This window comes from Oncorhynchus keta, chromosome 4, assembly GCF_023373465.1.
Source record: "Oncorhynchus keta strain PuntledgeMale-10-30-2019 chromosome 4, Oket_V2, whole genome shotgun sequence".
In the NCBI taxonomy this organism is placed as follows: Eukaryota; Metazoa; Chordata; class Actinopteri; order Salmoniformes; family Salmonidae; genus Oncorhynchus; species Oncorhynchus keta.
The window spans coordinates 9,958,000-9,972,999 of record NC_068424.1 but is presented as its reverse complement, the minus strand read 5'-3'; the positions used below and the strand labels follow the sequence as shown (position 1 = coordinate 9,972,999).

At 43.8% G+C, this 15,000-nt stretch overlaps 1 protein-coding gene across 5 annotated transcripts in view; it reads left to right on the top strand.

The window, feature by feature from the left end:
- LOC118378312 (rho guanine nucleotide exchange factor 4-like) overlaps window positions 1–15,000 on the top strand; it is a 101,569-nt gene that overhangs the window by 31,664 nt on the left and 54,905 nt on the right. For 2 of the 5 annotated variants that reach the window (XM_052499845.1, XM_052499829.1), the window contains exon 2: window positions 7,308–7,384. The exons of the other annotated variants lie outside the window; for them this stretch is intronic. Coding sequence is in view for 1 of the 2 variants with exons in the window: in XM_052499829.1 (XP_052355789.1) it covers window positions 7,308–7,384 (77 nt within the window). In the remaining variant the exon portion in view is untranslated. The remainder of the gene's footprint in view (window positions 1–7,307; window positions 7,385–15,000) is intronic. 5 annotated transcript variants of the gene reach the window in all.

Sequence of the window (15,000 nt, the reverse complement as noted above, 5' to 3'; positions counted from 1 at the left end):
AGAGAGAGAGACATGGGGATAGATATATAAAGAGAGAGAGAGATGGGGATAGATATATAAAGAGAGAGAGAGATGGGGATAGATATATATAAAGAGAGAGAGAGACATGGGGATAGATATATAAAAGAGAGAGAGAGATGGGGATAGATATATAAAGAGAGAGAGGGGATGGGGATAGATATATAAAGAGAGAGAGAGATGGGGATAGATATATAAAGAGAGAGAGACATGGGGATAGATATATAAAGAGAGAGAGAGATGGGGATAGATATATAAAGAGAGAGAGACATGGGGATAGATATATAAAAGAGAGAGAGAGATGGGGATAGATATATAAGAGAGAGAGACATGGGGATAGATATATAAAGAGAGAGAGAGATGGGGATAGATATATAAAAGAGAGAGAGAGATGGGGATAGATATATAAAGAGAGAGAGAGATGGGGATAGATATATAAAGAGAGAGAGAGAGATGGGGATAGATATATAAAGAGAGAGAGAGAGATGGGGATAGATATATAAAAGAGAGAGAGACATGGGGATAGATATATAAAGAGAGAGAGACATGGGGATAGATATATAAAGAGAGAGAGAGAGATGGGGATAGATATATAAAGAGAGAGAGAGAGACATGGGGATAGATATATAAAGAGAGAGAGACATGGGGATAGATATATAAAGAGAGAGAGACATGGGGATAGATATATAAAGAGAGAGAGAGAGATGGGGCTGGAATCCTTTCTACTTTGATAACCACTAATCCGTCCATCGGACAAAATAATAATAACAACCGCACAACCTAATCCTGAATTAGATCAAAATGCTGTATGAAGGACGGAGGCCTGTGTTCGCCCCCGCCTGGTCGGTTGGTAATGATCATCATGTTTGTTTACAACACTAGAAAGAATTGACCTCAACGTTCCATAGCCATTCACTCTGTGTAATTCTCTGTCTCCAGAGGTTCTGTGGTTGTCGACCTTCCCTCTGAAAGTCTGAGCGATGGAGCAATGGACAGACCCCTGGAAAGGGAACAGATGGGGGTCACACCAGGACCCCCCTCCCAGCCCCTCTCCCCCCTCCAGTAGGATACCTAGGGGGTGGTAGTGTCCTGGAGGATGGGGGGGACGACCACATGTCCTCTAATTATAAACCTTAATTGATTGGCTAACAGCCTTGGTTACGTTGGTAACCAATTTATAATAGCATTAAGGACCTTGGGGGTTTGTCATATACAGTATGACCAATATACCACGGCTAAGGGCTGTGTCCAGGTCGTGGTATATTGGCCATATACCACACCCCCTCTGGCCTTATTGCTTCAATATAAAACACTGACTGTAGACACTCTGATTCTCACTGACTACCAGTCAGCTGTGGAAGGGGAAGGGCACATCTGGGTTTCTTTCAGCCTGACAGCGTGTGGTGTGTGGGGGGAGGCTGGACAATGTCAGTTGTCAGGCTTATAATTTCAGTAGGCATTGGACTGGGTGGTCATTGCCTCATAGTGTCTCTTATCTCATACCGCTGCAGCATTACCAGTGTGTGTGTGTGTGTGTGTGTGTGTGTGTGTGTGTGTGTGTGTGTGTGTGTGTGTGTGTGTGTGTGTGTGTGTGTGTGTGTGTGTGTGTGTGTGTGTGTGTGTGTGTGTGTGTGTGTGTGGTCCTTGAGTGAGTGTCTATGCCTCGCGCTTCCATCCCTCTGCTTGTCTGTGCCCTGCCTGTCACTGGGTCGAAAATAGCTTGGTAAACAAGTTGTCAGCCAGAGGTTGCCTTAAAGAGACCCCAGCTTCCCTGTTTCCTTCTTAATTAGGATTCCTCAGGAGGGGGTGGCACTGCCACTGGCCTGCTGGGATGATGGAGAGGGGGGGGCACTGCCACTGGCCTGCTGGGATGATGGAGAGGGGGTGTGTGGAAAAAGCTTGCACAGTCAGACCAAGAGTATTTCCTGCCAGAGGGGGAGGGTGGCACAGACTGGCACAGGCAAACCAGGAGGATGTCTGGACAAAACAGTGTTTCCATCCCTCTATGAAAGAAAGCAGATAGGGTACGGTCTGTATAAACCACCGGGTAGTTGTACATACAGTATAAATAAAATAAATTCTAATTTTATTGGTCACATACACATCGTTAGCCGATATTAATGCGAGTGTAGCCAAATGCTTGTGCGTCTAGTTCCGACAGTGTAGTAATAGCTAACAACATATCATATCTAACAATTCCCCAACAACTACCTTTTACTCACAAATCTAAAGGGATGAGATAAGAATATGTACATATAAATGTATGGATGAACGATGACCGAGCGGTATAGGCCAGATGCAATAGATTGTGTAGAATACAGTATATACATATGAGATGAGTAATGTAAGATATGAACACATTATTAATGTGGCATTATTTAAAGTGACTAGTGATCCATTTATTAAAGTGGCCAATGATTCAAGTTTGTATGTTTGCAGCAGCCTTTCTGTGTTAGTGACGGCTGTTTAACAGTCTGATGGCCTTGAGATAGAAGCTGTTTTTCAGTCTCTTGGTCCCAGGTATCATGCACCTATACTTACCTCACCTTCTGGATGATAGCGTTGTGAACAGGCAGTGGCTCGGGTGGTTGTTGTCCTTGAAGATATTTTTGGCCTTCCTGTGACATCGGGTGCTGTAGGTGTCCTGGTGGGCAGGTAGTTTTCCCCCGGTGATGCGTTGTGCAGACCGCACCACCCTCTGGAGAGCTTTTCGGGTGAGGGCGGTGCAGTTGCCGTACCAGGCGGTGATACAGCCCGACAGGATGCTCTCAATTGCACATCTGTAAAAGTTTGTGAGGGTTTTAGGTGACAAGCCAAAATACTTCAGCATCCTGAGGTTGAACAGGCGCTATTGTTTTCATTTTATCCGTGATGTGTACGCAGAGGAACTTAAAATTAAGCATCTTCATGTATGACTACCCTTGTTGCATTTGTGCTTCATTATTGCTCAAGAATGACAGTGGAGGAAGAGAGGTAGAAGACTGAAGACAGACAGTCTGAAGACAGACAGACAGACAACCTGAAAACTGACATACAGACAGGCAGACAGACACACAGCCTGAAGACACATACAGGCAGGCAGACAGACAGCCTGAAGACAGACAGACAGACAGACAGACAGACAGACAGACAGACAGACAGACAGACAGACAGACAGGAGGCAGCAGGCAGGCAGGCAGGCAGGCAGGCAGGCAGGCAGGCAGACAGACAGCAGACAGACAGACAGGCAGGCAGGCAGGCAGGCCAGGCAGACAGACAGACAGACAGACAGACAGACAGACAGACAGACAGACAGACAGACAGACAGACAGACAGACAGACAGACAGACAGACAGACAGACAGACACGCTCTCCTCGTCTACTCTTTTTCTCTGACCCCGAGAATAGAAGAAAAGGACAGAAGAACACAAACACAATTAGTTTATCAGTCAGAGGTATAAATCTCAGATAGAGAGAAGAACAAAGCCAAATTGAGTCATTCTAAAGTACACTGGACAAAAATATAAACACAACATGTTTGTTTCTATCCCTGTTATTAAGCATTTGTCCTTTGCCAAGATAATCCATCCACCTGACAGGTGCTGAGTAATATTTATGTCTGTAATAAAGCCCTTTTGCATTAGGAATGTATTCAGACCCTTTGAACTTTTCCAAATTTTGTTACTTTACAGCCGTATTCTTAAACTGATAAAATGATTTTTTTTTCCCCTCATCAATCTACACACAATACCCCATAATGACAAAGGAAAAGCAGGTTTTTCGAAATGTTTGTGTAAAGTTATATATATTTTTTAAAATTATATCAAATTTACATATGTATTCAGACCCTTTACTCAGTACTTTGTTGAAGCACCTTTGGCAGTGATTACAGCCTCGAGTCTTCTTGGGTATGACGCTACAAGCTTGGCACACCTGTATTTGGGGAGTTTCTCCCATTCTCCTCTGCAGATCCTCTCAAGCTCTGTCAGGATGAATGGGGAGCTTTGCTGCACAGCTATTTTCAGGTCTCTCCAGAGATGTTTCTATTTGATTCAAGTCCGGACTCTGGCTGGGCCACTCAGTGACATTCAGAGACTTGTCCCGAAGCCACTGCTGCTTTGTCTTGTCTGTGTGCTTAGGGTCATTGCCCTGTTGGAAGGTGAACCTTCACCCCAGTCTAAAGTCTTGAGCACTCTGGAGCAGGTTTTCATCAAGGATCTTTTTGTACTTTGCTACATTCGTCTTTGCCTCGATCCTGAGAACTCTCCCTGTCCCTGCCGCTGAAAAACAGCACCATAGCATGATGCCTGCACCACCGTAGGGATGGTGCCAGGTTTCCTCAAAACATGACGCTTGGCATTCAGGTCTAAGCATCTTCAGATGCCTTTTGGCTAAGTCCAAGTGGGCTGTCATGTTCCTTTTCCTGAGGAGTGGCTTCCGTCTGGCCACTCTACCATAAAGGCCTGATTGGTGGAGTCCTGCAGAGATGGTTGTCCTTCTGGGAGGTTGGCCCATCTCCACAGAGGAACACTAGAGCTCTGTTAGAGTGACCATCGGGTTCTTGGTCACCTCCTTGACCAAGGCCCTTCTCCCCAATTGCTCAATTTGGCTGGGTGACAAGCTCTAGGAAGAGTCTTGGTGGTTCCAAACTTCTTCCATTTAAGAATGGGGTAGGCCACTGTGTTCTTGGGGACCTTCAATGCTGTTGAAATGTTTTGGTACCCTTCCCCAGATCTGTGCCTCGACACAATCCTGTCTCAGAGCTCTACGGACAATTCCTTCAACCTCATGGCTAGGTTTTTGCTCTGATATGCACTGTCAACTGTGGGACCTTATATAGACAGTTGTGTGCCAAACATGTCCAATCAATTGAATTTACCACAGGTGGACTCCAATCAAGTTGTAGAAACATCTCAAGGATGATCAATGGAAACAGGATGCACCTGAGTTTAACTTCGAGTCACATAGCAAAGGGTCTGAATACTTATGGAAATACGGTGTTTCTTTTTTTTGTTTTTTATTATATATTTTTTTACAATTTACAAACATTTCTAAAAACCTGTTTTCGCTTTGTGATTATGGGGTATTCTGTGTAGATTACTGAGGATTTTATTTATTTTATACATTTTTTAGAATAAGGCTGTAACTTAACAAAATGTGGAAAAAATAAAGGGGTCTGAATACTTTCCGAAGGCATTGTGTATATATACAGTACCTGTCAAAAGGACTCATCTACTCATTCAAGGGTTTCTCATTATTTATTTATATATTTTAGTATTCTCTTTTGTTGTTGTATTTTTTCACCTCAATTTCTTGGTATCCAATTGGTAGTTACAGTCTTGTCTCATCGCTGCAACTCCCGTACGGACTCGGGAGAGGCGAAGGTCGAGAGGCATGAGTCCTCTGAAACACGACCCAACCAAGCTGCACTGCTTCTTGACACAATGCCCATCCAACCAGGAAGCCAGCCACACCAATGTCTCTGAGGAAACACCGTACACCTGGCGACCGTGTCAGCGTGCACTGCGCCCGGCTCGCCACAGGAGTCGCTAGTGCACGATGAGACAAGGATATCCCTGCCGGTCAAACCCTCCCTAACCCGGACCACGCTGGGCCAATTGTGCGACGCCCCATGGGCCTCCCGGTCGAGGCCAGCTGCGACAGAGCTAGCACTGCGATGCTCTTTATTTGACTATTTTCTACGTTGTAGAATAATATTGAAGACATCAAAACTATGAAATAACACATATAGACCTGAATCATGTTGTAACCAAAAAAAGTGTTTTTTATCTATATTATATATTTCAGATTCTTTAAAGTATCCACCCTTTCTCTCCTGATGTTGCAGGTGATAGGCCACACCAGGAGTCGACAACCTTTCTCATGTTGAATGGCCATTTATCTTACCATTTCTACCGATCGGCGTGCCAGTTATGGTTTTCATATTGCACATTTTCGTGAAAGTTTAATTTAATCTCTCCCAAATCATTGTCATGTGGTTAATCAAAATTCTATCCAAATCTAAATGAAAATGATACAAACCTATTGCCAAATATGTTAAAATAGTCGACATAAAGCCAACGTATCAAAACATTGCAGTCTGCAGGTTGGAAATATCCTGATAAAAATAAATATCTTATAATAAATCACATTGGCTACACACATGATTAGCTACACATGTCTGCAACAAACTTGAAACACTGTACCGACTATTTGGGTCAGGCCTGACCTGCTAACAGCCCAGTTAATAGTCAAGCTAACTTCCCAGCTAACAGCCCAGCTAACAGCCCAGCTAACAGCCCAGTTAACAGCCCAGTTAATTGTCAAGCTAACAGCCCAGTTAATAGTCAAGCTAACAGCCCAGCTAACAGCCCAGTTAATTATCAAGCTAACAGCCCAGCTAACAGCCCAGTTAATAGTCAAGTTAACAGCCCAGCTAACAGCCCAGTTAATTATCAAGCTAACAGCCCAGCTAACAGCCCAGCTAACAGCCCAGTTAATTGTCAAGCTAACAGCCCAGCTAACAGCCCAGTTAATAGTCAAGCTAACAGCCCAGCTAACAGCCCAGTTAATTGTCAAGCTAACAGCCCAAATAACAGCCCAGCTAACAGCCCAGTTAATAGTCAAGTTAACAGCCCAGCTAAAAGCCCAGTTAATTATCAAGCTAACAGCCCAGCTAACAGCCCAGCTAACAGCCCAGTTAATAGTCAAGCTAACAGCCCAGCTAACAGCCCAGTTAATAGTCAAGCTAACAGCCCAGTTAATAGTCAAGCTAACAGCCCAGTTAATTGTCAAGCTAACAGCCCAAATAACAGCCCAGTTAATAGTCAAGTTAACAGCCCAGCTAACAGCCCAGTTAATTGTCAAGCTAACAGCCCAGTTAACAGCCCAGCTAACAGCCCAGCTAACCCAGCTAACTTAGATATGATGGCCCTACTCCAGTTTAGCAAGCATGTCATTTTCATGAACCCAAACAAACTGCTGAAATCAGTCTGGCCTTTAACTTACTGCCAGAGAACACACTGTACAATAGGGAGGATTTCAAAACAACGCAGGAATGTGGACAGATATACTGCAACTCCTCTAATACATATGATGCCTTGACCTTGAAACAGAAACATGCTGTTGGACAGTGGGGCAGATACAGTATAAAATGTTTTCCTAATTATCTAACAGAAATCTAAACAGGATTTGGTGTCAGAATTCTTTTTCAACCTCTTCTTTCATTTTATTTGTTAAATTGGCTAACAATTTTTTAACAATATTGACATAGAAACTGCACAATAACAAGTCATATGTCCTCTCTTCAGCCAGATAAGCTGTTACCACCCACGGTCAGGCTGCTGTTTACCACCCCCGGTCAGGGAGGCTGCTGTTACCACCCCCGGTGAGGCTAGTAATTTTACAGCTGCTACAGGGTGTGTGTGTGTGTGTGTGCGTGTGTGTGTGCGTGTGTGTGCGTGTGTGTGCATGTGCGTGTGCGTGGGTGTGTGTGTGTGCGCGTGTGTGCGTGTGCCTGCGTGACTTTAACTCAAGTAGTATTTTACTGGGTGACTTTCACTTTTACTTGAGTCATTTTCTATTAAAGTATCTTTACTTTTACTAAAGTATGATGATTGGGTACTTTTTCCACCATTGGAAATAGGTTCCGGTACTCATTTTGGGTGCTGGTACTGTTTATATTTAGGTGCAGGAGTTCCACACTACTTTTAATATTTTATAAGAGGAACAGGAGCTGAAGCAGTAGAACGTTTGAGGTGCCGGTTCTAAGCTCCGGTGAGCTCCTGCCCAAATCAAACACTGCTTCTTATCCCTTGTGCAAATAGCATACAGCTTTGTCTGTCCCAGGCGCACTGGTGCAGGAAACTCTGAGGTCCCAGAATATTTTATACAATGTTGCAAGTTCGCTAGAGCAAGCTTTAGCTGGGCTGTTAGCTGGACTGTTAGCTGGGCTGTTATGGTCCATGAAAAATGAGATGCTTGCTAAACTGGAGTAGGGCTGGTTGGGCTGTTAGCTGTGCTGTTGGCATACACACACAAACACATTCACACACACACACATACACATACACACCTCCCCAACAAACAGACAATGAATTAACTAGGTTCCACCTCCAGTTCTGTCACCATGGACTAGTTCTGTCACCATGGACTAGTTCTGTCACCATGGACTAGTTCTGTCACCGTGGACTAGTTCTGTCACCATGGACTAGTTCTGTCACCTTGGACCAGTTCTGTCACCATGGACTAGTTCTGTCACCATGGACCAGTTCTGTCACCATGGACCAGTTCTGTCACCATGGACCAGTTCTGTCACCATGGACTAGTTCTGTCACCATGGACCAGTTCTGTCACCATGGACTAGTTCTGTCACCATGGACCAGTTCTGTCACCATGGACCAGTTCTGTCACCATGGACTAGTTCTGTCACCATGGACTAGTTCTGTCACCATGGACCAGTTCTGTCACCATGGACTAGTTCTGTCACCATGGACTAGTTCTGTCACCATGGACCAGTTCTGTCACCATGGACTAGTTCTGTCACCATGGACCAGTTCTGTCACCTTGGACTAGCTCTGTCACCATGGACTAGCTCTGTCACCATGGACTAGTTCTGTCACCATGGACCAGTTCTGTCACCTTGGACCAGTTCTGTCACCTTGGACTAGTTCTGTCACCTTGGACCAGTTCTGTCACCTTGGACCAGTTCTGTCACCTTGGACCAGTTCTGTCACCTTGGACTAGTTCTGTCACCTTGGACCAGTTCTGTCACCTTGGACTAGTTCTGTCACCTTGGACCAGTTCTGTCACCTTGGACTAGTTCTGTCACCTTGGACCAGTCACCTTGGACTAGTTCTGTCACCTTGGACTAGTTCTGTCACCTTGGACCAGTCACCTTGGACCAGTTCTGTCACCTTGCACTAGCTCTGTCACCTTGCACTAGCTCTGTCACCTTGCACTAGCTCTGTCACCTTGGACCAGTTCTGTCACCTTGGACCAGTCACCTTGGACCTGCTCAGGAACCAGCTTCACACAGACACATCCCATGTGCTGTAAAGTTGCCTCTCCGTCTGTGGTGTTAATTAATAGGCAGTATGGATTGCAGGGTAATCAATGCTCTACAGTAGCTGCAGGCTGCACATGTGTCACATCCATTGACTCATGGATGAATATTCATGTCATGCAGTTTGGTTGAAACAGACAGCAGGGATGGGACATCATTTAGGGCTGAGAGGGATGACGCTTCTCATGGCAACCAGCCAACCAGTCCTGCACCTCTCTGGGGGGGTGACAGAGAGCGAGAGGTCAGAGGTGAGAGAGAGATGGAGTGAGACTGACTTTGAGCGTGAGAGATGGAGGGAGAGGTAAGAGTGAAAGTGACCGAGGAAATGCAGTGTTAGGAAGAGAGAGAAGATGAGACAGTGATATGGACAGTAGAGATAGCAAGAAATAATGAAAGAGAGATGGAGGAAGAGCAGAACGAGAGGAGTGAACTCAGGGTAGTTGGGTACCTCTGCTCTGTTTGTCCCAGTGTTCATCTGCAGCCGAGGCTCATGGGAGAGGGAGTTGGTGTGGGACTGCCTCAAGGGCCAAACACACAGGGGCCCGATCTGACATTGTCGGTCTGTATCACTCACACACGACTACACACACACTCTCTCACTCTCTCTCTCACACACATACAACACACACACACACACGCACGTACATGCATACATACAGTGCATACAGTACACGCACACTGACCTGCTCGGTCGAGTAAACATAAACTGGGATAATCTCTTCTGAATATTTGCACTGCTCAATCCCTCTCTCTCCATTTATCTCCCTCTCTCTCGCTCTCTATCTCTCTCCCTCAATGTATCTCTCCATGTGCCATGGACTGACTGTCTGTCTGCAGCAGGCAGGCAGATAGTACTAAAGTCATTTACTGTGGGTTACACTGCCCCTAAGAGGACAAGACTGGTACTTCATTATCATAAGGGATTGGTTCTATATACATATTTTACATTTTTTGTTAATTTCACCTTGATTTAACCAGATAGGCCAGTTGAGAACAAGTTCTCATTTACAACTGCAACCTGGCCAAGATAAAGCAAAGTAGTGTGACACAAACAACAACACAGAATTACACATGGAATAAACAAAAGTACAGTCAATAACACAATAGAAATGTCTATGTACAGCGTGTGCAAATGAATTAAGATTAGGGAGGTAAAGCAATGACTAGGCCGTAGTGGCAAAATAATTACAATTTAGTAAATGAACACTGGAGTGATAGATGTGCAGAAGATGAATGTGCAAGTAGAGATACTGGGGTGCAATGGAGCAAAACAAATATAAATAACAACATGGGGATGAGGTAGTTGGACGGGCTATTTACAGATGGGCTATGTACAGGCGCAATAATCTGTAAGCTGCTCTGATAGCTGATGCTTAAAGTTATTGAGGGAGATATGAGTCTCCAGCGTCAGTGATTTTTGCAATTCATTCCAGTCATTGGCTACAGAGAACTGGAAGGAAAGGCGGCCAAAGGAGGAATTGGCTTTGGGGATGACCAGTAAAATGTACCTGCTGGAGCGCGTGCTACGGGTGGGTGCTGCTATGGTGACCAGTGAGCTGAGATAATGTGGGGTTTTACCTAGCAAAGACTTATCTGGAGCCAATGAGTTTGGCGACGAGTAATGAAGCGAGGGCCAGCCAACGAGATCATACAGGTTGCAGTGGTGGGTAGTATATGGGGCTTTGGTGACGAAACAGATGGCACTGTGATGGACTGCATCCAATTTGCTGAGTAGAGGGTTGAAGGCTATTGTGTAAATGACATCGCCGAAGTCGAGGATCGGTATGGTGGTCAGTTTTACGAGGGTATGTTAGGAAGCATGAGTGATGGATGCTTTGTTTCGAAATAGGAAGCCAATTCTAGATTTAATTTTGGATTGGAGATGCTTAATATGAGTCTGGAAGGAGGGTTTACAGTCTAACCAGACTGATAGGTATTTGTAGTCCACATATTCTAAGTCAGAACCGTCCAGAGTAGTGATGCTGGACGGGCGGGCAGGTAGGGGCAGCGATCGGTTGAAGAGCATGCATTTAGTTTTCCTTGCATTTAAGAGCAGTTGGAGGCCACGGAAGGAGTGTTGTATGGCATTGAAGTTCGTCTGGAAATTAGTTAACACAGTGTCCAAAGAAGGGCCAGAAGTATACAGAATGGTGTCGTCTGCATCGAGGTGGATCACAGAATCACCAGCAGTAAGAGTGACATCAGTGATGTATACAGAGAAAAGAGTCGGCCCGAGAATTGATCCCTGTGGTACCCCCATAGAGACTGCCAGAGGTCCGGACAACAGGCCCTCCGATTTGATACACTGAACTCTATCAGAGAAGTAGTTAGCGAACATTTGAGCAGTCATATGAGAAACCAAGGCTGTTGAGTCTGCCGATGAGGATGTTGTGATTGACAGAGTCGAAAGCCTTGGCCAGGTCGATGAAGACGGCCGCACAGTACTGGCTTTTGTCGATGGCGGTTATGATATCATTTAGGACCTTGAGCGTGGCTGAGGTACACCCATGACCAGCTCGCAAACCAGATTGCATAGCAGAGAAGGTACGGTGGGATTCAAAATGGTCGGTGGTCTGTTTGTTAACTTGGCTTTCGAAGACCTTAGAAAGGCAGGGCAGGATGGATATAAGTTTATGACAGTTCGAGTCTTGAGTGTCTCCCCCTTTGAAGAGAGGGATGACCGCGGCAGCTTTCCAATCTTTGGGGATCTCAGACGATACAAAAGTGAGGTTGAACAGGCCAGTAATAGGGGTTGCAAGAATTGTGGCGGATAATTTTAGAAAGAGAGGGTCCAGATTTGATTTGTAGGGTTCCAGATTTTGCATCTCTTTCATAACATCAGCTATCTGAATTTGGGTGAAGGAGAAACGGGGGAGGATTGGGCAAGTTTATGTGGGGGGTGCAGAGCTGTTGACGGAGGTAGGTGTAGCCAGGTGGAAAGCATGGCCAGCTGTAGAAAAATGCTTATTGAAATTCTTGATTGATGGTGTCTGTGTTTCCTATTCTTAGTGCAGTGGGCAGCTGGGAGGAGGTGCTCTTTTTCTCCATGGACTTTACAGTGTCCCAGAACCTTTTGGGAGTTTGTGCTACAGGATGCAAATTGATGTTTGAAAAAGCTAGCCTTTGCTTTCCTAACTGCCTGTGTATATTGGTTCCTAACTTCCCTGAAAAGTTGCATATTGCAGGGGCTATTCGATGCTAATGCAGTACGACACAGGATGTTTTGTGCTGGTCAAGGGCAGTCAGGTCTGGAGTGAACCATGGGCTATATCTATTCCTGGTTCAAATTTTTTTTCAATTGGGCATGCTTATTTAAGATGGTGAGGAAGGCACTTTTAAAGAATAACCAGGCATCCTCTACTGGCGGAATGAGGTCAAAATCTTTCCAGGATACCTGGGCCAGATCGGTTAGAAAGACCTGCTCGCTAAAGTGTTTTAGGGAGCGTTTGACTGGAATATATAATATATGTAATATTCTTGAAATGTAATGTCATTAATTTGTAGTGAAAACACATATTACAGCATCTGGATGTAAATTACGATCATAAAAAGGTAGTCTACTGTTTCATTAATAGTGTTTTAATATGTACTATGTAATTGTTCTGCCACGGTGTATGTGTGGCACTGTGTGAGGTCCAGTGGTTGCCATTTGGGCTAAGAGAATAAAGGAAGATTCACTGTACACATGATTAAACAGATCCTCTATACCCCATCCAACCTCTAGAGGCTTTTAGATGATTCTTCATTCTTAAAGACTTCTGAAATGGAAAAGGCAGTCTATATCGTACTAATCGAATGTGGTCCTAAAATACTGCACAGCTCTGGGGGTTGAATATGTGCCTTTTTAATGGCAGAGTGATGCGCCAAATCCCTTTCTCCTGATCGCCTGAGGGGGTCTGAACGCTCTGTGTTCTCTCATTAAGCCCTGACTCCCTGTCTCCACGGTGATTTGTCACCATGGAGACTCACCGTGGCAACAGCTGTTTGAAGAGCAGGGATGTATTGATGAGATTGGACAGATAGACAGGAGAATATTTATAGCTGCAGGGGCAGGTACGTACAGTAAGGGAGAGAACTGTGATGATGCCACTCGGAGGGCAAAGAGTGTGTTTACATGCACACCAATATATTCGGGACACTCAGTTATTCAGTTTTGCATATCATGGGTGTTGTGTAATGATGTAAAAACACGTGACTTCAAAAAGTACCTGAGCAATTCAATCCACCATAATAATTCCATAATCATTTAGACTACTATAATACATGTACTATAATTTATTACTAGTTACTTGCCCCTAATCTATACAAGATTCTGCTTATAATTTCCTACAATTTGTCAGGCCCTATTATAACTTCCGACATTTGTTAGGCCTTATTATAACTTCCGACATTTGTTAGGCCTTATTATAATCTCCTACAATTTGTTAGGCCTTATTATAATCCCCTACAATTTGTTAGGCCTTATTATAATCCCCTACAATTTGTTAGGCCTTATTATAATCTCCTACAATTTGTCAGGCCTTATTATAATCCCCTACAATTTGTCAGGCCTTATTATAATCCCCTACAATTTGTCAGGCCTTATTATAATCCCCTACAATTTGTTAGGCCTTATTATAATCTCCTACAATTTGTTAGGCCTTATTATAATCCCCTACAATTTGTTAGGCCTTATTATAATTTCTGACATTTGTCAGGCCACTGTGTGTCAACTATAGTTTGATACATGCAGCTTCTCTTCTGTCATAACTTGTTGCCCCCAGAATATTAAATAAAGTAGTTCTCACCAGAATAATGTCTTACATTGATAGAATGAATGAATGCATTAGTAATCTATTTAACACTACTAAAGTTGTCTGTTTCATTTAGGGACCGGGGAGATAAATGCATTAGTAATCTATTTAACACAACTAAGGTTGTCTGTTTCATTTAGGGACCGGGGAGATAAATGCATTAGTAATCTATTTAACACAACTAAGGTTGTCTGTTTCATTTAGGGACCGGGGAGATAAATGCATTAGTAATCTATTTAACACTACTAAAGTTGTCTGTTTAATTTAGGGACCGGGGGGGGAAATGCATTAGTAATCTATTTAACACTACTAAAGTTGTCTGTTTCATTTAGGAACCGGGGGGAATGCATTAGTAATCTATTTAACATTACTAAAGTTGTCTGCTTCATTTAGGGACCGGGGGTAATGCATTAGTAATCTATTTAACACTACTAAAGTTGTCTGCTTCATTTAGGGACCGGGGGGAATGCATTAGTAATGTATTTAACACTACTAAAGTTGTCTGTTTCATTTAGGGACCGGGGGGAAAAATGCATTAGTAATCTATTTAACACTGCTAAAGTTGTCTGTTTCATTTAGGGACCGGGGGGGAAAATGCATTAGTAATCTATTTAACACCGCTAAAGTTGTCTGTTTCATTTAGGGACCGGGGGGGAAAATGCATTAGTAATCTATTTAACACTGCTAAAGTTGTCTGTTTCATTTAGGGACCGGGGGAAAAATGCATTAGTAATCTATTTAACACCGCTAAAGTTGTCTGTTTCATTTAGGGATCGGGGGAATGCATTAGTAATCTATTTAACACCGCTAAAGTTGTCTGTTTCATTTAGGGATCGGGGGAATGCATTAGTAATCTATTTAACACCGCTAAAGTTGTCTGTTTCATTTATGGACCGGGGGGAAAAATGTATTAGTAATCTATTTAACACCGCTAAAGTTGTCTGCTTCATTTAGGGACCGGGGGAATGCATTAGTAATCTATTTAACACTACTAAAGTTGTCTGTTTCACTTAGGGATCGGGGAAAATGCATTAGTAAGTTGTCTCATTTAACATTAGTAATGTATTTAACACCGCTAAAGTTGTCTGCTTCATTTAGGGACCGGGGGAATGCATTAGTAATCTATTTAACACCGCTAAAGTTGTC